A 24,767-nucleotide genomic window follows, 5' to 3' on the forward strand; every position below is an offset into this window, starting at 1 on the left:
ACTGTCCGCCCCAGTCTGGGCTGCTACAGAGATTCTGGAAGAGCCCGAGAGACATGCTTGGTGGTGAGGCCGACTGTCCAAGGGGGTCTCACTTGTGTTCTTGGCAAAAGCCAATCCTGCCCTGAGCCTCCTTTCAGGGTACAACTGTCCAGACAAACTTTCATGTCTGAGAGTTCTTCTGACACAGGCAGGGCAGATGGGGAAACTGAGGCTGCCCCAGAGTATGCTACTTCAGTTCCCCGTGCCAGGAAGCCCTGCCCAGTGCCGGGAGGGCTGGGCATGCTCTGGAAACTGCTGGAGAGCACCCAAGGTGACAAGATGCTTGTGACTGCTTTTCTGGCCACTGTGTCGTTCTGTCTGGAATGGCCTTTCCTTCCAAGTTCTGACATTTAGAGGGAAGTCCCAGGGACAGAAGGCTCTAATCTTGTTCTGTAGGAGGTATTTCAGGGGAGTCTTTGGAGAAAGCTACCCCTGGGATTGAAGGGAGGGCTGGAGGAGCGAGCAGATGTGCATTAAGTTCTCAGATGAGAGCCCACCGAGTGTTCCTCTGCTCTGGGGACTAGAGACAGGTCTCTGGGCTAAGCCTGGGGTAGTAAGTGCAGCAGGTTATGGTTCTCGGTGTTATGAGTCTGTCTGCATGCCTGCTGTCAAGCTACTTGTAGGTTAATATTATGCCAGGTATCATGCTCACTGAAGCCACCGTCCTCAAAAATCGTGGAAACCTTGGAAGGAGCGGGTAGGGTCATGTGTGTTTCAACATCTCGCACATCAGAAACAACACAGAAGGTGTTACTACTTTTTATAACAGAAGGCTGGAGTCACAGTGTGGCTAATAGTTCAGTGTCTGCGCGTCTCTGGTCTTTGATTTTTAACCTGCGTCATCACACTGCCAAACTGATAGCGTGAGGCTGTCAACCCGACCGCTGGCCAGGGAGCTGGGTCTGCCTCAGGGCTGAACCCCCATGCCATGCGTCTTGCAGAATGTGGCACCTGTTCTAGAATGGAAAATCTAGGGACTTCCCCAGGAGCCAAGAAGTCTCTGGAGAATCCCTAGCCTCCTTTGGGCAGTGAGTACCCAGAGGGGCCCCACTGTCCCCCTCCCGCCCACACTGTGGGTGAAGATGCCTGTTGCTGGGGAGCCAGTGGGAGTCTCCAGGACTTACCACCTGCAGAAGGGCCAGGTACCCGGCCCCCACGTTGTCAAAGTTGACTTTCACCTTGGTCCAGTACAATTCGCCAGTCACGTTGAAAGACTCACAGTCACTCTTGTTGTTCACGATGGTGTAGTTCAAAGGCAGGTCTCCGTCAGTCTGGTTGATGCACCGCCCAAACTTCCCCGCAAAGAGGTTCACGCCCATGATGCTGAAGATGAGCCAGAAGATGAGGCAGACGAGGAGGACATTCATGATGGATGGGATGGCGCCCACCAGGGCATTGACCACAACCTCAAGTGGACAGAGAAGAGGCTCCGTTCCTGGGGGTGCCCAGAGCATAATGCCCTTTTCAAGACCCACCTAGCCATGCCCCCCTTTCCCCCACTAAACTCTTTGCCTACAGGTCCCTGTGGGGGGGGTAGTGGAACACTTCCTGTCCACCCCTGGCTGGAAGCCCTGATGGGGAATAAAAGGAGAGATGATGGGGAGTCGGGGGAGGGGGGAGAGAACACACACACACACACACACACACACGCCCTTTTTGTTGTTTTTGCACGCTAATGTCTGCTGCAACTCCGGAACCTCTGCCTTTGTCTTCTGGTCCTGCCCTGAATTCATGACCTTCAAACTGAATTTTCAACAGGGTCTCTCTAGTTAAGTGTGCCAGCAATCGGATGGGAAAGGGCCTCTGGAGACACATTCTCTGAGCTAAGTTTCTGGTTTATTTTGGGGTTGCTGCTACTAGGGAGGATGGGTGTTCTCCCTAAAGGATGCCCAGGGGACCTCGGCGTGCGGTGTCTGGCGGGTGCCCTGGCAGCTCTCCAACACTGCGGTGAGAGCTGAGCTGGGAGGGCAGGGGGTGTGGTGTGGGGGCTCCCTGCGCCTCTGCCCTCCCCAGGAGCGGCTCTCTGACCCCGTGGAGCCCTGGCATTGGTCTTGTCATCGAAATTCAGAGCACCCCGGAGAGGCTTCTTGGCAAACGCATATGGTGCGCTCTACTCCGCTGAGGGCCAAGTGTCCAGCTGTCCGGGAGTCAGGACTGGAAGTGAGGCTGGTGTGGGGCCGCGTGGTGAGCATGGTGCTGGGACGGGTAATGCTGACACATGCAGGCGACAGGGGCTCCCTGGTCCCCAGCAGGCATGATGAACAGGGTGGGACACCCAACTCTCAGGTTTGCCCTTGGCTGGCTCCGTGGTGACAGGCCCAAGAGAGGCAGTCCTGGCAGCTCGCATCTCCCCACGGTCCTCGGGAATCAAATGCCCTTAATCCCAAGAGACATTTAACTCAGGTAGGATGGTTCACTTGTGAATGCTTTCCCACCAGGAATAAGCCACTTGTTCCTCTCATGGAGGTGTGGGCAAAGTTTGAAACCATCAACAAAATGGGGGCCATGGGATGGTGCCTGCTGGGTCAGCGAGACACACAGGCGTGGCTGCTGAAGCCGCGGCAGACCTGCGCTCATTTGTAAGAAACACAAAACACACGTGCACTCAAGTGCACGTATGTGTTTGTTTTCTTGCTATATATTATGGGGTAATGTTTTTTCTTGGTGGGGCTTTTATTTTATTTTTAAATATTTTACTTATTTATTTGACAGAGAGAGAGAGTGAGCACAAGTAGGGGGAGTGGGAGAGGGAGACGGAGAAGCAAGCTCCCGGCTGAGCAGGGAGCCTGACATGGGGCTCGATCCCAGGACCCTGGGATCATGACCTGAGCTGAGGGCAGATGCTTAACTGACTGAGCCATCCAGGCGCCTTGGTGGGGCTTTTAAAGTTGCCTTATATGCACATATTCTTTGGTAAAATTTGATGACTTGGAAAATGCATAGGGCTCTGCACTTAGAAATCAGTGCAAAAGAGTTTGCTAAGCGAATGCCAACCGCTACACGATGGTGAGGATATGCTGCTCCCTCCTTGCTTCCTTCACCTTGACCGGCACAGCCCTATGGCCCATCGCAGATCGAGGAAGGCAGCCCACATCTGCCAGGAGGAGGGCATGCAGGCGGGCACATGGACGCAGAGCGCACACACAGATGGCCCCCCACCCCGGAGCAGAAGCAGAGAGGCTCCCCGGCCCACGGGACAGGCAGTGATAAGCCCAGGGGGCTCTCACAGCTCTCCACCCTCTGGGTGCCTGCGAGCCCAGCTGCACCTCTCCTGGAGATTTTGCCCCATGCTCCTACCAGGCTGGGCGGCCACAGTCCCAGCTCCGGACTGGGCTGCTCGGTCAGCAAGCAGAGCCGGGGGTCTCTCAGTGGAGTCCCCTCCCACTGCCCTGGCGGGAAGGCAGTCATTCCCCTTACCCTCATGCCCTCAAATCGTGACAGGGCTCGCAGAGGTCGGAGTGCACGCAAGGTCCGCAGTGACTTGATGGGGCCCATCTCGGCAAAGCCCAGGGTGTTGGCCACCAGGCTGATCAGGGAGACCTGTGGGAAGTAAGGGGGGAGTGAGCTCCATGGGGACAGCTCTAGAGATGGGTGGTAGGGCTCCCGGCCCACCTGAAGCTGAGCTGGTGTGAGAGAGCCAGCAGGCTTTCCCCGTGTTCAATCTTTGTTATTTCCGTCACACACTGGGCTAGCCTTCCTGGGGCCCAAGAGGCTGGGGGTGAGACAAGTTCTTTGCCAAGAGCCTGCTATGTGCACCCACTAACCCGAGGACTTGGGATGCATTCTCCCTATTCTACAGAGAGAAAACCGAGTTCCCACGCCAGCCACTGTGTGGAGGAGTGAGCACACAGAGCCCGGGCCTTTGGTTCCCACAGGCCTTCCTTCAAGTCAAGTTCTTGGACCTGCTCCTTCCCTCCCCCCAAAGAAGGCTCTTTTTGGGAAGGAAGGACTATCCTGGGCTGACTGGGAGCCGACAGGCAATCCTGGGGCTTTTCCCCAAAGCCGGACTGTGCAACATCGGACATCTTCGAAGAGGGGAGGTGTAAGCGGAGACTGTACGGCCCAGCGACCAGGTCTGGCCACTCTGCCCACCTAGTTCCCAGCGGTGCACCCCCATCGTCTGTGATTTCAAAGTTTGTGCACCTGCCAGCTCAGAGCTCTTCCATCTCAGCTGACGGCAGCCCCATCCTACCAGCTGCTCAGGCCACAAGCCTTGGCGTCATCCCTGCCTCCTCTCCATCTCTCACACCCTACATCCAACCCGGCAGGATTTCCTGTTGGCTCTGCCTTCAAAATACATCAGAAGTCCAAATATTTCTCACCACTGCCACTGCCACCATCCCGGCCAGGCCCCCGTCCTCTCTTCCCTGGACGGCCGCCATGGCCTCCTGACTCCTCTGCCTGCCTCCACGTGGGCCCCACCCCCCACCCCCTGTGCTCCTCCAGGAACAGAGTCACTTCATGCCACTCTTCTGCTCAGAGTGTCGCAGTGCCTTCCCACTTGGCTCTAAATAAAAGCCCCTGGTTTTCCAAGGCGGCGCCCCCCTCTGCCCCTTGTAGCCCCGCCTCATCTCCTGCACTTCCCTTCCCCACTCACTCTGCTCCAGCCACTCCCGCTTCCTTGCAGTTCCTTAAGTATGCCAGGCATGCTCCCACCACAGGACCTTTGCACTGCTGTTCCAACCTCTGCGTGGAAGGTTCTGCAGACGTCTGCCTGGCTAACCCCAACTTCCTTCACATTTGCTCCAATGGCATCTCAGTGAACCCACCCCGGGCAGCCTATTTAAAGTTGTAATCTATACCTTCCCCTTGCTGGACTCCTGGCCCTCCTGATCCCCTTTTGTTCTCTGCATCCTATTTCTCACTGGTACACATCAGCTTCTAACAGAGTATACAGCTGGCTTATTGAATACATTTATTGTTTGTGGTTGCCTTCCTCCATGCAGCCAGAGGTTTTAGTCTATTTTGTTCCCTGAGATCCCTAGCACCTACAATAGTAGATACTCAATAGTATTTATTGAAAAATAGAATGCAGGAATTGATCCTGGAAATATCCTTCTCCAGACCCTGAGGCCTGAAGACCACCTTTCCCATGAAGTGAGGGGATGGGATGGGGGGCAGCATGGCCAGCATCAGGAAAGCTGGAGTCCAGCCTCCTCGACCTTGGGGCAAGTCCCCTCTCTGCTGTGAGCCTCCGTTTCCTTCTCCACAGGCTAATTCTCCAGTTCTGGGACTGGACGGGAAGCACCGATGGTCTCCTTCGCCCGGCCTCAGCCCTGAGTTCCCCAAGGTGGCAGGCTGGTGGGATTCCCCAGGAGTCTTTGCAAACCCCCTCCTGCCTTCCCCGAGAGGAGACGCTCAACAGGCCCAACTTCCCAAGAAGCTGCAGGAATAGCCGGGTGAGGGGCCTCAGGTCAGAGCTGCCAGGATCCCAGGCCCTCCCACAGTCTCAGGGCAGGAGGCCTCCCGGGTCCTCTCCTCCTCTCAGAGAGGCTCTGAGGACTCCAGGCTCTAAGAGCAACTAGACCTCCCTTGCGTTCTCTCTCTGCCACCCTAGCATCCCTCACCCCAACATTAGCATCCTCTCAGTCACTGGGGGTGATAGAAAGAGGCTGGAACCAGAGGCCCAAGGACCTGGATCTGTGTCTCCACACAGATCTCCATACGTGTCTCCTCCCATGGTCACGCACGGGCTGACCTCCCCCCCAGGTGCGCCCCTCCCTCCCTTTGGCCTCTGAGTGGGGTGTGGGGTATGGGGACTGAACAGAGGCCTGAACCTCTTGTGCCACCACAGGAAGGACAGCTCCTGCTGGTGGGCAGAGCCTGAGGCCAGGCTCGGAAGCCACGGGTGCCGTCTGGAAAGCCCTTCCCTGTCTGCAGATGCTGACCCACATTCCATTCTGCAGGACCCTCCACAACCAGATGGTGAGCCTCCCCTGAGCCCTTCGTCTCTGCCTGTCCCCCCCTCCCCCTTCAGTGAGTGCAGATCCAAGGCGGCTCCACACTCTGGTCTCATTTTCCCCTCTGGTTATTCTCCCACTCAGCTGTGCTCACCCTGCTTGGCACCCAGCAGGGTCCTGGGGCCTGGGTGGCTGTGGGCCAGAGGCCTCCCCCTCTATCTGCCAACTGGGTGCTCAGAGGACATGCCACCTCCTGTGCTAGACCCTCCCTGGACAGGCAGGGCAGCTGTGCCCGCTACCCGATCGTCCAGGGCTGAAACCCAAGGCCCCTCAGCCGGCCCTCATGGCTTTCTGCCTTCTCACAGGTGGCTGCACCCCTCTCTCATCCTCCCCAAGTGGTACCTTCTCCCTGAGCCTGGAGGATCCTCCCCCTGCCGACCCAGAATCCCTTCACCGACACCGTCCCCTCTGGCCTTGGGCTCACCCTCTCCCCTGTACAGACAGCCTCCTACCATGTGTGGACACAGAGGCTCTTAGCTGGCCACCTGGCTAGTGGGCCTGACGGACCCTTCACAACACGCGTGGTGGGCTATTGTGTTCCCTGGCTTCTGGCCATCCTGACGGGGCGGTGAGCGTGGGGGGCACTCCTGCTTGGACTGCTCCCCATTCTGCCCCGTAGTGAGTCTAGTCTCCCCAGAAGCCGAGGTCTCCCCCTGCTCCTCTGTCTCCCAAAATTGGGGTTCTGATGGCCAGACCCAGGTTCCTATTCCTCCCAGACTGGGAACCTTATGGGCAGGGCCTGGAGCTCCACTGTGACCCGAGATGACTGTGACCCGAGACGGTTGCCTCCTTCCCCTCTGCCAGCTCTGCGGCCCCGCTGAGTGCCTTCACGTCAGCCTGCTGACTCCCACCCGCCCTGTCACCCTGTCCTTCCGTGCCTCTGCTTCAGCTCCTTCCCATACTGGCAGCCCCTCTCCCCGCCCCTCTTCCCTCCTGGGCCTCACTCACATCCACGATGAGGAAGTCCAGCCAGCACCAGGCGTTGGTGAAGTACTTCTTAAAGCCGTAGGCCACCCACTTGAGCAGCATCTCCAGCACGAAGATGTAGGTGAACATCTTGTCGGCATATTCGAGCAGAACCTTGATAGTCTTCCGCTCCTCCAGGTAGATGTCCTCGAAGGCCTACAGATCAGGCCAGACAAGGGGGACATGACGTCCCAACCACTGCCCATCCCACGCCTCACGAGACTTCATCTCTGACAGCAGGTGCTGCCCAGGAGGGCGGGAGCAGAGGTGAAGCCTATGGTGGAGGGGCCCCTCTGAGGTCACACTGGACTAGAACAGCACGCTCTCCTGGCTCATGAAACGATCTCATGTGGTATGTGGACAACAAAGCACAGCGTGTAGTGAGAATGCTTCACGCTGAAGAGTGAGGCTTAGTTCTGAGCTCGTGTGTCTCTAACACCTTCCTAAACCTTGCTGATCCCCCATGTTAACACGGAGTGTGCGGGCGCAGCTCAGGGTCTTCTGCTGAAAACCCCATCAACCCTCTTTTTGGTGTTCTCATTCCCCTGTGTTTTTACTCTATTTGCTTGATGCAGTTACCTACTTTTCATAGGACACAAAATTGGTGTCCAATGATAACAATCATTACAAGTCTCCCTTTACAATGTGTTTATGGAAACACACAGAAACCAGGGAGAGTTGATCTAAAGCAAAATCTCCAGTAAATGCTAGTGAAGGCTGTTTGTCAGTGAGAAGTTTGGAAAATGCAAGAATAGGTATCCTGGGGATCCCAAAGCTCCTGCGACCCTCAGAATCCAGGAGTCAAGTTTCTAACATGCTAGAAGGGGTCTTTCTCCACCTCCTTGTTTCTGCTTCAACCCGAATTCCTGAGCCAATGGAGGAACTCTGCCAGCTCCCGGGTGCCCTCTTATACCTCCTGTCCTGATCTGTACCCAGGCCTCTCAAGCCACCTCTCCCCGTCCACAGTGTGCTCCCCCGCTAGGCAACTGAACATGTCACCAGGGGCCTGGGGGAGTCGCCTCTGCCTGTCACTATGGGCCTCCCTGCCGGGCCCGCGTGAGCCACGGGGGCCCGGGTGGCCAGTGCCGTCAGCCCCGATGTGCACTGCCCAAGCATATATGTGGCTAATCCAGTCAGTATAGACAGCACGGCAGGATAATTTAGGTCCTAAAACGGACTCTGGGAGTTGTTCAAGACAAAAAGTAGGTGGTTTGTTGTTATTGTTTCTGATTATAAAAATGTGTGCTTCCCACAAAAAATTAAGTAATATAGAAATTATAAAAAAGAACAGAACGCACCTCTGATTTCATGACATTATAGTAACCACTGCTAACATTTAGGGGAAGACTCTTTTTGACACTCACTATTTGTGTGCGTACACATACGAGTACACAATTTTCTAAGATAGACTAAATATTTTGCTTTTAAATTTCTTTTCCACTAAACAACCTTTTGAGTGTTTATCTACTCTATAATGTGAACACATCCTATATCTAGTATTCTTTTAAAAGGCTGAATAATATTTTATTATTTGCATATACTTTTGTGTATTTAGCCAAAACTCCTATTAATGAACATTTCAGTTGTTTCCAATTTATCCCTAGTAGAAACAACCCTGCAGTGAACAATGTGTCTGATTATCTGTTCAGGATAAATTTCTAGAATTGGGGTGCCAGGTCAAAGGTGTACTTTGGGCACAGACTGGGAACAGGATTTCTGGCAGGGGACACGGACTCCCTCCGTAGTGCATGAAGTTGACTCTTTCCTCATCGCTCCCCTGACTGTGGTGGGGTTTCTCCCTTGTCACTTTTCCCAGTCTAAGGAATGAAAGTTGTGTTTTGTTAGATTTTAATGTATTTTATTACTAGTAATGCTGACATCATTTCCTCGGATATTTGCAGTGTTCCTTTTGAGAGCTGCCTGGGCATCTTTTTTGTCTATTTTTTTTTTTTTACTTGAGTATCTGGTTTATTCAGAGTTGTTAACTCCTTGTTCTATACACTTCATCCTAGTTCTGTGCCTTTAAATCTTTTTTACTTTTTCCATTGACAGATGAATGGATAAAGAAGATGTGTATGTACATACAACGGAGTATTACTCAGCCATCAGAAAGAATGAAATCTTGCCATTTGCAATGGCGTGGATGGAGCTAGAGAGTATTACACTAACTGAAATAAGTCGGTCAGAGAAAGACAAATACCAAATGATTTCACTCATTTGTGGAATTTAAGAAACAAAACAGATGAACATGGGGGAGAAAAGGAGAGGCAAACCAGGGAACAGACTCTTAACTATAGAGAACTAACTGAGGATCGATGGAGGGAGGTGGGTGGGGGATGGGCTAAATGGGTGATGGGTATGAAGGAGGGCACTTGGGATGAGCACTGGGTGTTGTATGTAAGTGACGAATCACTAAACTCTACTTCTGAACCTAATATTACATTGTATGTTAACTAACTGGAATTTAAATAAAAACTTGAAAAAGAAAACAAAATAAATAAATTCAACCTATAAAAAAATCTTGTTTACTTTTGTTTACCATACTGAAGTTCCACACTTTATTTTCATTTATTATTAAATCATTTAATATAATTATATCATTTATTATCATTTTCACCTAGTAAAACCTTCAGTGTCATGTTAAGAAAGCCCTTACCTAGTTTAAGGCAAGGGGGAAAAATGACGCTTCTTTTCTTCTTTTATTTTTTCTTTTGAACTTTCTGGCTTCGTTATTTTATATTACAATTTTAAAAATCCAATATATTTTGGTAAAGAGCAAATATCCATTTTAATATTTTTTTCAGAGTAGCTTGTCACTGTTACAACACTTTATTAAAGAATCCACTTCAAATCCATAGATTAGAAGTCAACTTTATCATCTAAACTACATTTTTATACTTTATTAAATCTACTGGACCTCTCTGTGTGATTTTACTGCTCTCTATTCCTGAATTACTATCATATGAATTCTCCTGGCTATTTTTAGTAATTTTCAAGATAAAATTTAGCAATGTTTTGTCAAATTCCCTTTAAAAATGTTGCAAATTTATTGTAATTGCATTGAATTTATTAACTGCATTAGGATCTCATAGGAGTCTTCCTACCCAAGACTAGAGTACATTTATAGTATATTTATTGGTCTTCTTTCACAGTGCTTAGCAAAGTTTTAGCATTTTTTGCATGTACCTCTTACACATCTCATGTCATATTTATTCCCAGTTACTTTGTGCTTACAGTGTCTGGCAAATAAGGACTATTCCAGAAATGTTACTTATGACTAAACGCTTTCTGTTGTATAAAACAACCATAACAACAATTCTTCGGGTATTTATTTTATAACTGGCCACATAATATTTTTAATAGGTTTTAAAATTTTTCAAGCAATCATTATCTACAAGTAATGTTACATTTATATTTATTTTTATTATTTTAACTGATTTTATACTTGACTCTATTAACTTCAATTCTTCTATTTTCCAATTTTTACTTTGTAAGTTTCTCTTTCTTGGTTAATTAAACTGGTTAGTATTTTAAGATCATTATTCAATAATGGAACAACAGCTAAAAAGGAGTTAAATCATCCTTTTCTTACTCCTGACTTTCACAAAAATGTTTCAAGTGTTTTACTACTAATGATGATAAAGGAAGTTAATCTGAGAATACATTTTTCACTAAATTAAGGAAATATATTTTATTTATATTCTTGCTAGAGTTTTAAAAATCAGGCATTCATTGAGATAACTGTATGTTTTTTCATCTCTGTCCTATTCGTGTACATAGATTTCCTAGTATGGCACCATTCTGCCATTTTAGAATATATATTAAATGCTTATTTAATTTTTAAAATATATCATTGGTTCTTATTTGCATGGATTTAGGATTCTTGCAACACTATTCATAAGTATGGAGTACAAAAACGAACTTATGGTTTTATTATTGGTATACTTGAGATTTTAAAAATCAGCATTATTTAGCTTGCATGAAAATGATGTGTAGATTTTCTGTGTTTCTTCATACACTAGAATATTTTAAACAGGACTGGAATTATTTTCTTCCTTAGGAATGCAAAAGAACCCATCCTTGGAGATGTGACAGATCAGATTAGCTACTGGTTTATCTATTTTATTGTTTTAATTTTTCAAGGAATCAGCTTTGGAATTTCATATCAGTTTTATTACTTATTTCTAATTGATTAATTTGTTTTAAAAATTTTACTCATTATTTCCTTATTGTCCTTAAGATTATTTTGTTGCTACATTTGTAATTTCTTGAGTTTAATTAGTTCACCTTCTTTCTATTTAATAATAGAAGTGTTTATGAATTTTCCTCTTACTATTTTTTTTTTTAAAGTAGTCTTCATGTCCAGTGTGGAACCCAACACGGGGCTTGAATTCACGACCCTGAGATCAAGACTTGAGTTGAGATCAAGAGTGGGATGTTTAACTGACTGAGCCACCCAGATGCCCCTATGTATTTTCCTCTTATAACAGCTTTGGCTGCATCCTACAAGCAGTACTCTCAATATTATTATTTTTTAGTTTTTTATCCCCCCAGCTAGTTTTTTTTTTCTCTACCTCTAATTTTCTTTTCTTATTTTTCTAGATCTCAAGTGGACAGAATTGGTTGAATTATAATCTTTGACTTACAACACACTGTCATCGTTGGTCCATAAGTAGCCTTTTTATTTATTTGCTTACTTACTAATATAATGAGCACCCATTAACCTACCACCAAACTATTTTCCGTTTGAGCCACAGTTTAAGAATGACTTTTACACTTCTAAGGATTATTTCTGTTGTTGTTTTTTAATCTTTCTATTTTTGCTATATCTAGCAGTTTCCTTATCTGTAAAATAGGCTTAATAACAGTACTTATTTCTTAGGGTTATTATGAGAATCAAATGAATTAATCTTTGTAAAATACTTATAATAGGGTCTGGCACATAGTGGGTGCTTATTTAAATGTTCTTGTTTTTATTATTAGGCTAGATCAAATTTGTGAACTATATATATATATTTTAGATCTCCCATAGTCTTGTTCTTTCTATGTGATTTGTCAGGAACTAATAGAAGTGTGGTAAAATCTCCCTGTTCTGTTGCGTTGCTGCTGCTGCTTTTTTTTCCTAATAGTTTTTGTTTGATATAAGTGCTATGCAATCCCAAGCAAAAATATATTCATAATAGTTTTATTTTTAAGAATTTATTTATTTGAGAGAGAGAGGGTGTGAGAGCACAGAGGAAGGGTGAGAAGGAGAAATAGACTCCCCGCTGAGCAGAGAGCCAAAAGTGGGACTCGATCCCAGGACCCTGGGATCATGACCTGAGCCGAAGGCAGACGCTTAACCGACTGAGCTACCCAGGCACCCCAATAGTTTTATTTTTATTATAGCTTGGACCCGCTTTATCTCATGCTTCTTACTTTGAATTCAACCTTGTTTAATATTAACAAACAAAAACACTCTGATTTTTGTTGTGATTGTTTGCATTTGCCTATCTTATTACTTTACTTCTAATATTTCTGAGTGACACTGTTTTGGTTTGTCCTTTAAGAGCACCTAGGTGAAGTTTTGTTTTTTGTTTTTTGTTTTAAATCCATTCAGAGTCCTTTCCTTTTAAAAGATGAATTTTATCCAGTTACCATTATTATTAAAACATATTTCCTTTGCCTCTGCCACATTATTTTCTGTTTCCTGGTTTAATGTTTCCTTGTTCCTTCCTTTTTCTCCTATCTTCTGCTGTAAGAGCTCTGTTTTCTTTAAAAGAAAATTCCCTTCAACAATTTGGAAGGGATATATAGTTTGCTTTCTGTTAAACAAGTTTATAACTTTAAATAACACACTCAGACTTCTTTTTCTCAATATATCATCAACGTGTTTTTTTTTTTTTTTTAAACCGTGCTTGGCTGTCTACCCTGATTAGATTCCCCATTTGCTTGCCAAAACTCCTCCTCACTTATGCCAGGCTGAGTTTTTCCTCCACAGCCCAGACTACATGGCTCTGGCTGCCCTTGTTTGTGGCTGTTTAAAAACAAAACTCGTTAACATATTGTCAAATCATCCTTCTCTGAAGCCTACAGAGATTTGGCTTTAGCTGCCAATGGTAAAACAGCATGTGGCCTCTAAGTCATGGCTCCAGGCCCACTCTGGAACAGGGGAGGGCAGTACAGAATAGGATGGGAGGCCCAGAGACTTAGGGGTGACAGCCACAGTGCCTCCCCATGGCCTGACCCCAGGAGACGGCACAGAGTGGAGGCACATAGCCTTGGGTCAAAGTGCCCTTCTCTCTTGCTCTGGAGTTCAAAGTATTCCCTGTTAGTTGCTCAAACATGGGGTTCTCACCTCCCCAATGGTATCAACTGCTTGCCTGGTATCAAGTGATTATCTCCTCTGCCTTCTTGACCACCCATCTCCCTGTTCACCAGCATCTTCTAGAACCCTCTCCAGGGCTGTCCCATCTCCTCCTGAAAGGACTCTGAGAGATCAGAATAGGGTGCTTGTGAGCCCCATGGGGCATTCCTGAAGGGCGTCCCTGATCTCCTGGTCTCAGCCAACCTCCTTGTCTCCCACAGTCCAGCTTCACCTGCTCTCTCCAGGGAGTCTTCCTGATTGTTGCAGTTCCCCTGACCTTGAAGGCATTTACTCCACTCTTACTCAAAATTCCCTCTTGAGCTGATCTCTATCTCAAACCTACTGACTCTGGTTCCCCCACCTAGATTTTGAGCCACTGAAGCCGGGGCTGGGGCCTCCTCCTCCTGTTGCTCCCCATGACTCACAGGACTAGATACAAGGAGAGCTGAGAAGAGATCTATTGAACAAGTGGAAGGTCAAGACAAAGGACTCTGGGATCTGACTGCCTGGGTTCAAGTGCCACACTGGCCGCTTGCGAGTGGCGGGACCTTCAGCAGGTTACATAATGGTTCTACAAAGGGCTGTTGCTGGGATCAAATGTGACAACATGTGAACTACGTAGCCCGGCCTCTAGCCCCGTTGCAGCCAGAGTGAGTGGCGCTACCAGGAGAGTCTCAGGCAGCATTGTTAGCTGCACTGAAAGGGCCTAACGGAGCGAGGTGCAACTGGGTGTGTCACCAGAGCTTTGGGGGGATGGTGGCTGGTGGGCTGCAACCTATGCCAGCTGGACACTGTGAAATGGGGCAAATCACTCCCCCTTTGGTGGGACACGGGGGTCTGGACCGAGGACCTCTGTGAGCCCATCTTGCTCTGATTTCCACACATGCGGCGGTGGTGTGAGTTTGTGAGCTGACTCCTGTTCTGGGGGCCGAGGGAAGCACATCTGCAGCAGAGGCTCTGCCCCAGTTTCTGGCCTCGCTCTCAGCTGGAGACTTCCTTTCCCTGCCCTCCCCGCTCCTCCACCCCTCTGCCCAACCCTGCATCCCCAGGAGGCTACCAGGGCTCCACTGCTGAGCAGGATCATGAAGATGATGAACGTCTCGAACCAGCTGTGCTCCACGATGCGGTAGCACGTCTTGCGCAGTCGCCACCAGACCTTCCCGGGGCCCTGCGTGGTGTCCACAGTGCAGCAGGGACAGCGCCGGACACAACCTGTGGGGGAGGGGGGAGGGGGGGGGGTCAGGCCCAGCCCAGCGCCTGCAAATGCCCACATCTGATGGTGAAAGGTTGGATGGTGGAAGGGGTGACCAAGAGAAAGAGGTTATGATATGGAGTCATGAACAGTGTGACACTGTGGGCAGGTGTGATGGGACAGCAGGGAGCACCATGGTGCTATCCTCAGGGGCCCACGCTCAGCAGGAACTCCATGGAAAGGCCGGATGGACTAGGCATCCAGTGAGTGGGTAAAGGGCCTGGCAGATCTGAGCAGGGGGAAGGCTGGGGCTAGGCTGGGCTCCAGTGTCCCCTCTGCTCATCTGGGAAATTCTTCCCCTGGGGAAATATTCCAGAACTCCTGGGGTACTCTGTCTCTCGGTCTTTTCCATGTTTGTAGTTTTTGAACCGTGGGAAGGGCAAAGCTCTCACTGAGAGCCCTAAATGACATGCCACGTGAGGGCAAACTCTGATTTTATCCCAGCTTCCTTCCGAATATTCACCACCAATTCGTAAAAGCTACAGATGCCGATGACCACCACGGGCACACGTCACACCCGTGGGTATTTACAGAAGGCCAACTATAGGGCAGGAACCGTGCCAGGGGCACAGGTGAAGAGGATGGAGCCCCTGCTGCTGGGGGGGCACACACGTGTGCCATCTCCCTACCAACACAGAGTCACGGGTCTTCCGTGTGGCTGACCCCCAGCTGCCCAGCCCAGCACTCCATGGGCAGGCGTGTCGTCAGGTCCTGGGTAGAAGGAGGGGCCCCCAGGGTCATGAGGAATGGGGAAGGAGGGCAAGCATCGGGGTCAGGGTGGGGAACAACATGGCCCTGGGCCCCACGGAGCTGCTGGTTCTCCTGTCCCTCTGGGTGGAGAGAACCTCAGGTAAAGGGCCACTCGGCGCAGTACCTTCAGTGAAGCAGTCCTCTGGGTCCTTGACATCCTCGCCCAGGTCAGGGATCTGCTCCAGGAGGTCAGCCGTGTTGGTCATGTCTGCTGTGCTCCCCTCTGAGTAGCTGTCCTCGTGAGTCTGTGGGCAGGGGTGTGTGTGTGTGGGGGGGTGAGGGCCACGTGGAAGCCTCCAGCCTCGAGCCCTGCATCTGGGGCAGCCAGGGGCTCCCTGAGGGGAGGTGCCCAGACTACTTTCCACTGCATAACCTGGAAATGTGAGCCCAGGGTGGGTGGGTGGGAACCTGTCCCGGGCTGAACTGAGGCTGGACCTCAGGGGCTCCTGAGTCTGCGGTTTGGTCTGCCGGAGTCTAGGGTCGGGGGCAAGGGGAAGGGAAAGCACTGGGGATGGGGAATGCATCCAGCTGGAAACAGACAGACACGGGCAGCAACACGGACACACACTCAGACAAGGACACACGGTGGCAGCTTGGCGCACGCGGACAAAACAGGCGTGCCACACCCAGAACAGAGTCAGAACCAGGACCACAGGCACAGACGGGTGGAGGTCAGATGAGCAGAGCACAGCCCAGCCTCCCAGCCGATGCTTCTCACTCAGTTCATGAGTGCTGGGGTGATGGGCAGAGTCTGGAGTTAAAGCAAGAAGGTACTGGAAACTGCCCTGCCTGGCCATGCAGGGCTCGGCCACCCCAACCTTGCTTAATCTGATTACAGCCAGGTGTGTGCGTGCGGTGGTGTGACTGTGTCAGTCATGTGTGGGTGCGGGCGTCGGGGGGCGCAGAAGTGGTCACTGCTGGTGCTCGGCCCAGTTCCCTCTGGCAGGCCCACTGCACTGTGAACGCTGGCTGCTGAGCTGGCCCCTTCTCCAGAGCCCTATCTGGAGCCAGGGAGCGGCCGGGGCCGGTAATGGCTTGGGGGTTCCAACCAAGCCAGGGTGGCTGACACCCAGTGTTGCACTGACGTGGGCAGACACAAGGCCAACCCCTCCCCTGGTGGGCGGGGGACGATGCCATGTACAGCGCATGCTCCAGGGCTCCCCACTAGACCGGGCTGAGGCCTGAACCCAGAACCTGGCCTTTCGAAGCTTCTTCGTTGGCCTCATCCTGCTTCTTGCTCTTCCCTATCAGCTTACTCCCTCAGTAAATCCTCTGCACAGGAAGCCCGTCTCAGGCTCTGCTCCTAGGAGCCCGCTCTACAGACAGGCATAGCAGGGGCAGGGCCTTCTGAGAAGGAAGGGAAGCCTTCAGTGGCCTCGGATCCTGTCTATGCCGCCAGCTAAGCAGGCACGCCCGGGTCACTCAGCGTCAGGCTCCACTTGGAGATGAGCTGGTTTGAGTCCCTGGGCCTGCCTCTGCTCCTGAAGCTGTCTTCTTTTCCTTTCCTTCCATGACTCACTCTGCTGCTTTCTCAAAGTCCTCTTTAGTTTTGGTGTTTGTGACGGGGAAGGGCTGGACGCTGGTGGAAAGTCGAGATGGCTCCTGGGTGCAGGGTGGAGCCTTGGCCCTTCTGGGGTCCCCGTGGCTTTGAGGGCTCATCCTTCTGCCCCCAGCTTCACTGGGCAGCTGGGCTGGGAAAGGCACAAGCCAGAGGAGATCTCCGTGCTACTTTGCTTTTCAGATACTGGACCTGCATAAAGTCCCCGGGGCATTGCGTGGGAGGCAAGTTCTCAGGATCTGGTTGCAGGTGAGATGAGGAGTCCTTCTCAGGAAAACCCAGCCCACCTCTCTCTCCCTTTGACAGAGTGAGTGAACTGATTTGAGGAGAGGAAGAAGTGTCATCATTCCAGTATGAGAGCCGTGACTTTGTGCCCCTCCTGCGTCTTCCTGTTCCCACACGCCTCTGTGTGTCAGACCCTCCGGGGGGAGAAGTATGACCTGCACCATCAGGATGAAGATTCCCGCAGGCGCTCGTATTCCAGAGCTGATGATGATCGCAAAGCCTCCCATGAGCCCCTCCCACGAAAGGGACCAGGCAAAAGGTGCAACGTTCTGTTGGAGCAAGTCACAACTGCTGGACCGAGGGCCGGGGTCAGGCTGCACTGTCTCTGAACACCTGCCTCTACCTTCCACGGTGCTTGGCGTGAGTGGGGGTGGGTGTGCAGGGTGGGGGGACGTAGTCAGCAGCGCCGCAGTCCTTTAGCTCAGGGGCTGTAGACTCAAATGCTTACAGGGGTGGAGTGCCCGCAGGTAGTGGAACGAAGTTAGGCAAGTGGGGTCTGTGGCAAACCAGAGAGCTCCAGCCGGTGTCAAGGAGGCGCTTACCACTTGTCTCCGGTGGGGTGGTTCTTCTTCCAATGTTTTGTTTTGTTTTGTTTTCATTTTTTCCCACTTTTTTCTGCATTTCAGAAATGCAGATTTTTTGTTTTTGGTTTTGGTTTTTACATAAAAGCTACCAGGTTTTAAATGTTGGTGGCGAATTCAAATTAAAACCCTTCTGTGGCCAGAACAAAACTCTACAGTAGGCCTCCCATTTGCGGCCTCTGCCTTAGTCCCGGAGAGAAGCAGCTGGTGGCCAGTGCATCAAGAACTTGTTCTCAGGGCCCCCCTGCCCCGCCCCGAAGTCCCCTGGGATGGGGTAATTCACAGGACAAACATTTGCCCAAGAGGACCAAAGCACGGGAACTGAGTGAGGAGGGGGGGACACATGGAGGGCTAGGGTTAGTCTTGCCTCAGGGGCCTGGGCTGGCCGCTTCCAGAATTTCCTAGAAGCTCTGGGCCCCATGCCACCCCTCCCCTGTCAGGACAGGGCCCCCGTGCCCCCCTCTGCCAACAGGTCTCCCACGCTGCCCGTGAACGTGGCTATGGCTCCCACCAGCAAATGCGGGCGTGTGCCAGGACCTCTCACAGCCTGGCTCCAGTCCAAGTGCAGCGCCCCGCCGGCTTCAGGGACAAAGGTGTGTGTTACCTCACTGCACCCTGGGGCCGGGGGCTCCGCTTTCCGCTGCCGCCGCCAGTCTGCCTGAGCCACACTGGCCTCAGAGGAGGCGGTCTCTGACACCTGGCTCCAGGCCCTGGGCTCTGGGAGGGCCTCTGGGCTGCCGGAAACAGGCTGCGATTCCTGCTGAAGAGACCCCCAGCCCATGAGCTCCCTGGCTGAGTGTTCCCAGGGCCCTGCCTAAGCAACTGGAACACTGCCTCCTCCCCTCTTCATGGGGCCTCAGGTTACCGAAGCTCTCTTCCTCGAGGGCCTGGAGGGGGCTACTGGGAGGCTCCTGGTCAGCCTGGCCTAAATCTCCCCCTCTTTCCGCTCCCTGGAAAGGTGCAGCTGGGCTGCAACGCCCAGTTCCCAAATGCTGGCAATTCCACTTAGGAGGGACATATGGACTTCCCCCATGAGTTCCCATAGCATCCCGTGTGTATGTCCCCCTCCGCACACATACACACACGCATACACACACACACACACTGGCCCCAGGGAGCCAGAGTCAGCAGGCTCAAGAGAAGGAGAGGAGCAGGAAAAGGAGCATCCTGGAGATAACTGGTAGCCGCGGTCCTGGCGACGCCAACACAGCGCTCCCCTGACTTACACCGTCCCTGTCCCACAGCCTGACTGAAGGGGTGGAAGCCAGCCTCTGGGACCACTGGGAGGCAGAACGATGTGGAAGCAAGCATGGAGCCTCAGATTCAATTCCCCACGTGGGGAGCAGTGGCTCTTCACAGCCGACCCACCCAGTGCAGGCCCAAAGCAAACAGCCAGGATGGGCCCAACCAGACAGAGAACCACTCACTGTTTGCCCTAAAGACCTAAGGAGAAGCCATTTGCGCCTGGCTCAGGCCACAGGAAAACTGAGGGGGTGGGGGGCACTGTCTCTTTTGTCCAGACTCTGGTCCTAAGTGTTAAAAATAACAGGTTGGGAGATAAGATAGTGCTGTCTCTGACACCTGCCATCTTAGGGATGCTTATTTTTAAATCTCAGAGTTAGCCCTGGGCCGGGGAGGAGGGGAAAGGGCAGTCAGGAGGTCAGGAGACTGCTCTCCTCCCTCACCAAGACATTCCACCTTCTTAGTCCTGGAGGGGGACAATGGTGGGGGGGTGGTCGGTGGGAGTGCTGGCTCTGTCGTAGGTTCGCGAGGCACTCCTAGCAAGTCTGTCTCTTGCCATGCCTCAGTTCCCCTTTCTGTACAATTAGCTGCTCATAGCTAGCATCAGATGAATGACGGACAATAGCCCCTTCCAAGGTCCCCTCTGGGCTGGGTTGGGAAGCGAGGGCTGACAGCTGGCCTCAGCACCCCCTTGGGCTGCCTCTTGGGGGTGGCCTGTCATCTACCACCACCCTACTCCTGCTGGGGCAGTCTGGCAGGGGCAGCCGCTCTCTGAGCAAGGCTGGGAGCCCTGGCGAGCATGGCCCTGGGCCCTGTACAAGTAGGTCTTGCATATATGTGGGGGGGGGGCACTCACCTGCTTACTGGACTCTTCCTCTGTGCCCAGGCTGTTCTCCTCATCCTCCTCTTGGTCATCCGTATCTGACTCAGCCACGGCAATGGGCACACACACATGCTCTGTATCCCCGGGGGTGCCCTGGCCTGGCCGCTTGTCTTCCTCAAACCGTGTCTCCTTGCGGGCCAGAGGCGCCTTCTCTGACTCCGGGGGCAGTGGGGGGCTGGAGGTGGCAACGCAGCTGGGCAGTTGGCCATGGTCGGCGAGGGCTGCGGGCTTCTGGGGCCGCCGCTGTAGGAGCCCACAGCAGAAGTCCCAGGTAGTCCGCTTGAGGAAGCGCAGGCCGCGCTGGATGCGTGCCAGGGCCAGCTGGAGGTTGTTCATCTCCCCATCATCGTCAGGGGCTGTGAGGTTGTCTGCGCTGAAGGAGCTGAGCAGCAGAGCCAGGAAGAGGTTCAGGACCTGTGGAGGCATTGGATCAGGCTCATCGAGGCAGGCACCATACTAGGGGCAGTGAGCCTCGGGTTCATTATGGGGAAACTGAGGCCCGGGGACCTGACCTTAAGGATTGCTGATGGCCTAAGCCCTCATCCTCACCCCCCCGTTCTCTTGAATATAGTGAATTTGGCTATAAGATGGAAGATTATTCTTGTCCCTTTTCCCAAGGGCTCAGATACAGTCTGGGTTGGGGCATTCACCCCCACATTTCTTGGGTCTTGGCCCGGGGTCTATGGGAAAACCATGGGTTCATCCAGTGATGAAGCCTGCAGATGGGATCTTGCCTTCGAAGTAACGGGGTTAGGATGAGCACAGGGCTGCTCCCTGGGAAGTCAGATCCAATCTGGGATCACCAGGGACAAGACAGAATCCCACCCAGAAGCAATCCAGAGCTCTTGAGGGCTTTCCAGGGAAGGAGCCGCTACGTCTGCTGGTGAAGGATGGGGTAGTGATGGGCCTCTGAGCTGGCTCAGCACTTGTAAATCTAGGGCTCCTGCTGTGGAGCACCTTCTACCTGTGTCCCCAGGTCTGACTCTGCTTTCCAGGTAAGGGACGTGGGGGACGGAGCAGAGAAGGGGCAAGGGCAGTCCTCGGGCATCTGGGACTAACTGCAGGGTCAGGACATGGAGAGGTGACTATCTAGGCAGTGGGGGGTGCTGGGATGGGCTCTGGGTAATGGGCCAGACAACTGGGGAGGGGGAGGAGGGACCTGGGGTTGGAGCTGCCGGGATTCGGGGGAGGGGCTCAGGTTGCAGGGTGCCAGAAGGACAGAACTTATTTATCAGGGGCTAGGGACCCGAGACTCCTTAAGTGAGGTGTGCAAAATCCATCTCTCTTTGCATGGTTCTGGACTACTGCTTGTTGTCAAACCATCCTGCAAGTGCAAAGCTTTAGCTTTTGTTAAAAAAGAGACCTTTGGCAGAGTGACAAGAGGGTGGCCTTGGGTCCACTTCCCAGCCTCGTGGAGGGTAAATGAAAATGACGGTGGGCTTGTTCCCACCCATGGGTCAGACGGGCTCCGGAGCATCACCAGGCTGACAGGCCAGATACACCGCCTCCCCACCTTGGGCTTGGTGCCTCCTCCTCCCAGCCAGCCCCAGAAGGGAGTTGCCTTGAATGGGAGGTGTGTGATGGTGGGTGTGCGGTTCTCACTGGAAACCCACTCTGGGCCCCTCTCCTCACAAGCTCCTAGGACACACCTCGTGCCTGCCAGAGAGCTAGGGACGAGAATTCTGAAGAAAGCAGTGGTAAGGTTGGAACAAAGGCAGTCAGAAACATGCCCTTGGTTTAAGAAGCAAACACGTTCAGGAGGACAGAATGGCAAGGTGAAGAAGCAGGGCCTGGCATTCCATATGGGGAGATGATCACTTTTGACACCTGGCAGCCATTTTAATGTCATCCCTGGGGGGTGGGGCGCATGATGTGATTCAGGGCTGCTGTCTACACTGACCTCTGGCCTGGCCTCTGGCCTCGGCCACACTGGCCCGGGCTTGGCCTGCCTCTGCTCTCAGTTGCCCATCCTGGATCCTCTGCCCCCACCAATGCCTCATCTCCAGGTATCTGGGGCCCAGGCTGGGGGGCAGGGCAGGGGGGGTGCCTGGGCAGCCCTGTCCACCCCCATAAGAACACCAGGTCCTCCCTCGTTGCCTGCTGCCGAGGTTTGACTTCTTCCAGTGCTTTCCCCATCAATCCTGCTGCCGTTCCCCAGCCCCTGCCTGATCATGACTTCCCATTTCAGTGGCAATCTTGTTTCCACCCACGCCCGGCAGCGGCCCAATTCTTGAGGCGACCGGGGAGGGGGCTGCGTGGGCTGCGGTAGCTTCCCTCCTCCAGCAGCTTCTAATCGTCTCATCCTGAGGCAGATCCGCTAGGAAATCGCGGGGCTCTGTGCATGAGGGCAGCGGGCCTGGCTCTGGGCTGAGAGCCTGGCGTACTTGCATCCTCCTTAGAATACATAGTCCGGTGGCCCCTGGAACTGGGCCAGGGCTGAATGAGGCTCCAGCCCGAGGGGCAGCTGGTTGGAGGAATGGAAGGGGGTGCAGCCCAATGGAAGGGGGTGCAGCCAAGGAATGGAAGGGGGTGCAGCCCATTGGCACTGAGCACAATGCCCTGCCACCTCTCTGGGCCCCACCAGTGGGGCTGGAGGGAGCCTGACCCAAACTTGGCCTGGGCCCACTCTTGCAAGGTTAGGGCACATTGGAGGAGAAGCAGGGAGGTTTGGGGAAGGGCTCTGTGTGCAACCTGCAGCCCACTGGACTTGAGTGACCCACAAGCCCTCTGTGGCTGATTGGGAGACTATGCTGCCTACACCGGCAAGAGTCGGATCACGCAAGTGTGATGTCTAGCATGTGTGGGCCACTTGTGCGCCCAGGCAGGTAGCTCCATGTCCCCAGTGGACACTGACTTCTTCCTGAACCACTCACTTGCCTCAACCTGGCCTCTTCCCAAAGCTTCTTCTCTGGCATTGGGATTTTTGATCTCTCTCAACTGCCAAATTCCCCACATGGTAAAGCTACAAGGCAAGATGCACTTGTTCTAGGACACACAGGTGGTCATGGGAGCAAGGCCTGGGTCCCTCATGACAGGGTAGCAGGGACTCCCACCATAGCTACCCAGGATGACATATAAGCTCCCGTGGACCCTGCCTTACCTGGACCACCACCTGCTGTACCTGTGCTTTGCTCCCTTTGTTCCTTCCCACTCTAGAGTCACCAAGCAGGTCTGCTCCAAACCCTCCCCTAGGAAGCCTTCCTTGATTTCCCCTGCCGGAGGGGATCAGCACCCAAGGGCTCCCCCTTAATGCTTCTGATCATTCTGACCAGCTTGAGAGTTATTCCAGGCCTGTTTGAACCCTCCACCTCCCCACTCTCTAGTCGGTGAGCCATGTCAGGGCCATGTTCACCTCTGTATGCCCAGCAGCACCTGCCACAATATTTTGCATGCAACAGGAGCGCAGCTGAATTGAAAAACCACGTGATAAATCATTGACAGTAAATGACTAATAAAATAGTTGGTAGATGAGTAAATAAATAAGTTAATGGATATAAAATGAGAATATAATGAATAAACAGGTACCTAGGTGGGTGATTGAATGAATGAGCAAATGAGGAGTGATGGGAATGGATGGATGGGTCAGTGAGTGAGTAAGTAGAGAGCTGGATGGATAAATGGGTAGATGGAGAGGACTGGTGAATGAGTGAATGGATTGTGGGTTGACAGATGGATGTGGGGGTGGATTAGTGAGTGGAGGGGTAGATAAGAGAGCAAAAATATGGATGATAGATGAATGGATAGATGGATGGGTAGATGAGTGAATGGATGGGTGGACAGATGGATGGGCGAATGGATGGATGAACAGGTAGGCTGTGTGTGTGTGTTTATGAATGAAGAAGGTTGACGGATGGGTGGTTGATGGACAGATAAATGGATAGGTGAATGAATGGGTGGATGGGTATGAGAATGAATAAGTGGGGGTTGATGGATGGATGGCTGGGTGAGTGAGTGAATAGATAGGAGGACTGGTAACTGAGTAGACAGACTGATGGATGGGTGAGCTGGTGGGTGGGTGACTGATAAATAGATCGATGGCTGGATAGGGAGATGTATGGATGAGTAGAGAGATGGAAGAATAAGTGGGTAAGTGAATAGATGGGATGGTGGTAAGTGCACAGATGGATGAGTAAATGGGTGCATAGGTGGGTGGATGAATGAATGGATGAGTAGATAGATGGAAGGATGGGTAATGAATAGGTGGATGGATGGGTAAATGGATGGATGATGAGAGATTGATGGATAAATGGGTAGTTTGATAGATGGCTGAGTAATGATGGAATGGATGGAAGGAAGTGAATGGACAGAGGGATGACTGGGTGGGTGAATGTGTGTGTGGTGTATATGGGCCCACTGGCCAACTTACCACAAGGTTGCCAATGACCATAACAAGCAAGAAGACAAGCAGGCATAGTGACTGCCCAGACACCTCCATGCAGTCCCACATGGTCTCGATCCACTCCCCACAGAGGATTCGGAAGATGATGAGAAAGGCATGGAAGAAGTCCATCATGTGCCAGCGGGGCAGCAGGCCTGAGTCACTGATGCGGTGCCTCTGCTCTGAGTAGTTCTTGCCAAAGAGCTGCATGCCCACCACAGCGAAGATGAACACGATGATGGCCAGCACCAGTGTCAGGTTCCCCAGCGCCCCCACTGAGTTTCCGATGATCTTGATAAGGGTGTTCAGGGTGGGCCATGATTTGGCCAGCTTAAAGACCCGCAGCTGGGGAGGGAGGTGTCCTTGTGAGCAGCTCTGGTTCCCGCCGCCCACGGACACCCTCACCCCTGATAGCTCCTGCCTGAAAACCCAGGGGGCCCATGGACACCTGTTTTTCCAAGAGCACACACTGCTGTTTCTCTCTATAGCCTGAGGGCAGCTTCACTGGGCTCGGCTCTGGGAGTCAG

The 24,767-nt window shown here is 52.2% G+C and overlaps 1 protein-coding gene across 1 annotated transcript in view; it reads right to left on the reverse strand.

Annotated features, from left to right (window-relative positions):
• The window catches only part of SCN5A (sodium voltage-gated channel alpha subunit 5), a 93,311-nt gene that overhangs the window by 9,614 nt on the left and 58,930 nt on the right, over window positions 1–24,767 (reverse strand). The window contains exons 16-23 of the mRNA XM_034992243.1: window positions 24,229–24,585; window positions 19,836–20,276; window positions 18,342–18,497; window positions 15,438–15,558; window positions 14,369–14,523; window positions 6,948–7,121; window positions 3,457–3,579; window positions 1,164–1,445 (exon numbers count right to left, since the gene is read on the reverse strand). Coding sequence (XP_034848134.1) covers window positions 1,164–1,445; window positions 3,457–3,579; window positions 6,948–7,121; window positions 14,369–14,523; window positions 15,438–15,558; window positions 18,342–18,497; window positions 19,836–20,276; window positions 24,229–24,585 — 1,809 coding nt within the window. The remainder of the gene's footprint in view (window positions 1–1,163; window positions 1,446–3,456; window positions 3,580–6,947; window positions 7,122–14,368; window positions 14,524–15,437; window positions 15,559–18,341; window positions 18,498–19,835; window positions 20,277–24,228; window positions 24,586–24,767) is intronic.

This window comes from Mirounga leonina, unplaced genomic scaffold, assembly GCF_011800145.1.
Source record: "Mirounga leonina isolate KUSES-001 unplaced genomic scaffold, KU_Mleo_1.0 Mir_115, whole genome shotgun sequence".
Classification (NCBI taxonomy): domain Eukaryota; kingdom Metazoa; phylum Chordata; class Mammalia; order Carnivora; family Phocidae; genus Mirounga; species Mirounga leonina.